The sequence below is a fragment of the Rhagoletis pomonella genome, unplaced genomic scaffold (genome assembly GCF_013731165.1).
Source record: "Rhagoletis pomonella isolate Grant_MI unplaced genomic scaffold, Rhpom_1.0 Rhpom_scaffold_05150, whole genome shotgun sequence".
NCBI lineage: Eukaryota > Metazoa > Arthropoda > Insecta > Diptera > Tephritidae > Rhagoletis > Rhagoletis pomonella.
The window spans coordinates 3,179-5,776 of record NW_023463694.1 but is presented as its reverse complement, the minus strand read 5'-3'; the positions used below and the strand labels follow the sequence as shown (position 1 = coordinate 5,776).

The following is a 2,598-nucleotide window of genomic DNA, read 5'->3' as shown; positions in this document are numbered from 1 at the left end:
AAATTCTTTCAGTGCAAATACATAGTACAATTCGCAAACAATGGAAAACTTGAAAACTTAATACTATCACTTACCGATTCGGTTAGCTCGCTGCCCGTATAGCAAATAAACAAAGTGAATACAATAAAAGAGAGCAAACCGACCGAGTACTTGAAGGCGTGAGCCAAACTAATCATCACCATAGAAAAGCCCATTAGGCACATTGCAACTGCTGAAGTGAGAAAGTTAACCAGAAAGGAAATCTTGAAGATGTCATTGATCTCCTTGGAAAAGCTGCGAGACAAAACAAAAGAAAGAGCACAAAATTAAATTTAAAAAAAAAACTCCTTATAACTACAATCAAACTCGCCTCAACAACTTGCTGTGATAGTTTATCAAGAATTTCAACTCGTCATTGGCATGCACGCCACCGGCATCAATAGCCTCCAAAGCGCCCGCCAAATAATCGAAATGCATTTGCAGCTGTGTGGTGAAGAAGTGGAGCATAAATAAAGCAGACAAGATAAAGGCGACACCGGTGAGTGACGATTGCATCTGACATATGTAGGCGGCCAAAAAGGAGATAAACGAATGGCTATTGTGACTATTCTGCCAAGGGTACCAGGTATTCGACTGATAGCGAAATTTCAGCTCCTCCTCGGGTTTGAGCCACTCGTACAAGTACTCCACAATGGGCAATGAATTGTAGTAGCTGAAGGCAAATATGTAAGCGGTGGTTGTGTGCTTCATAAGCCGATTCGATTTAACAGCAAAATATTCAACACGATACGGAATGCGTACTAAACAAAACCAAGCATATATGTATATTATTTATGTACATTAGCACAAGCGTGCAGCGTAAATTCAACATCACGTCTGCATTCATACATACCGCCCCTCAAGCGTCTGGCAGCATTTGCACGCCGTTGTACGCGTGCTGTTGGGAAAAGATGTTGTAACTCCTCCAATAGCACGCTAATGCGTCCTCCATACCAGTACATGACGAACATATTGCAAGCACCAACCATGGTGAGGCCCATTATGCCACCCGTTTCAGTTATTTGTCCAATAACAGACTCTGTGCTAATCTCATGTGTCATAAAAAGATAAATCAACATACCAAAATTTTGATAAACCAAGTTGAGTGCACCGAATATGAAGAGCGCGCGCCGCAGCCAAATGGCATGGGAGCTGTACTTGCGTGAACCACTCCATGCGAAGGGATCCGACCAGGCTAGATTCAAAGTGAGTTGAGGATAGCGCAGGAAGTGCTGCAGCGTATAAATGCGCGGCATTGCGACTTACTTGCAATGTTCAGAGAATCTCTTTTAAAAGTTTTCCTGGCTAAGGTTGTTGTTTAAGTGAAGATAGCAGAAGCCCTTTTACTTAAGTACGATAACAGCATGTTAACTTTTATATGCACTTTCTTTTTAAATGACCTTGTAGCAATCATTTTACTGGCAATGTAATTGAGTAATTTTCTTTTAACCCTCTAGCAGGCTAAATAAGTATCGCAAGCATTCAAGAAAAGGTGTGCCAAATGAATTCATGAAGTTGCATGGTGTGTTAGAAGTTATTTCTCCATTCGACTGCTGCTGTTAGCTACTTACATATCGAGACCTAACGGCCAAAAACGTAAGCGACATTTTTTCTGGTTCAATTTTTTGTACACAGTACCTCCAACTGATCTTAAAAAGTCCCGAAATTTCGTTTTTAAGACATGAATTTTTGAACTGTGAAAAAAAAAGATTCGTGCAAACTCAATGGGAATTTGCCCCTAAGAGTTTTTGAGATACTAAAAAAATAAACTTACAAAATCCCGGAAATTTTAAATCTAGAATTGTGCATAACTTTAAAAAAAAAATATTTATTTTACAAGCTTTTAATAACTTGCTATGTATTTTTGACCAACTTCTCTCTGACCCAGACACTTGAAACTTCACAGTTGCCTCAGAACCTGATGACAATACAATACGAAAAACGAGTTAATCCGATAGGTGGCGCAGGAGTCGATTCGATGGTTCATATTTAGAACGTACATTAACTATATAAAAACGAATAACTCCACTACAAATTTTGCCGATAAGTGGTACACGAGTTGATATATTTGGTAAACAGTATTTATGGTCCGATTTCGTTCATATTTAGAAAGCTTGCTTTAAAAACATTTGTTTTTACATTTAACTTATTTCTCCTTTGGCAGAACTTTGTTATACATATGCTGAAATAAACATAGACTCTTACAAGTTTAGGGGAACGTTTGTGCAGTGATGATGAGTCACTGGCTAATCTGGAGTGCTTTCTTGGCAAGAGAGGATACCTTGTCATGGTACATTGGACAAGCGTCCAAAGCCAGCGATAGTTACTCACTCCTAACCTGTAAAAAAAAAAATATAGAATCAAAAAAAAAAAATAGTCCCAAGTTATAAGTATGTACGAAAAATGTTAAGTCGTCTTGGAAAAAGTCCAAACAGAAAAGTTCCTTCCGCAGTTCGTTAGTTAGGCAGGCAAAAAGGACAAAGGTCTAATATAAGCCACATGAGCAATACTATAAGCGGTCGGAAATCAGCACAAACTATAGACCTTGTCTCCGATCTCTCAAGCTTCACAGCCAAAAAT

At 38.8% G+C, this 2,598-nt stretch overlaps 1 protein-coding gene across 1 annotated transcript in view; it reads right to left on the bottom strand.

Annotated features, from left to right (window-relative positions):
• LOC118755028 (putative odorant receptor 69a) overlaps positions 1-1,274 on the bottom strand; it is a 4,808-nt gene extending 3,534 nt beyond the window's left edge. Inside the window, exons 1-3 of the mRNA XM_036489884.1 lie at positions 872-1,274; positions 350-779; positions 75-273 (exon numbers count right to left, since the gene is read on the bottom strand). Coding sequence (XP_036345777.1) covers positions 75-273; positions 350-779; positions 872-1,274 — 1,032 coding nt within the window. The remainder of the gene's footprint in view (positions 1-74; positions 274-349; positions 780-871) is intronic.
• Positions 1,275-2,598: the final 1,324 nt, after the last annotated feature.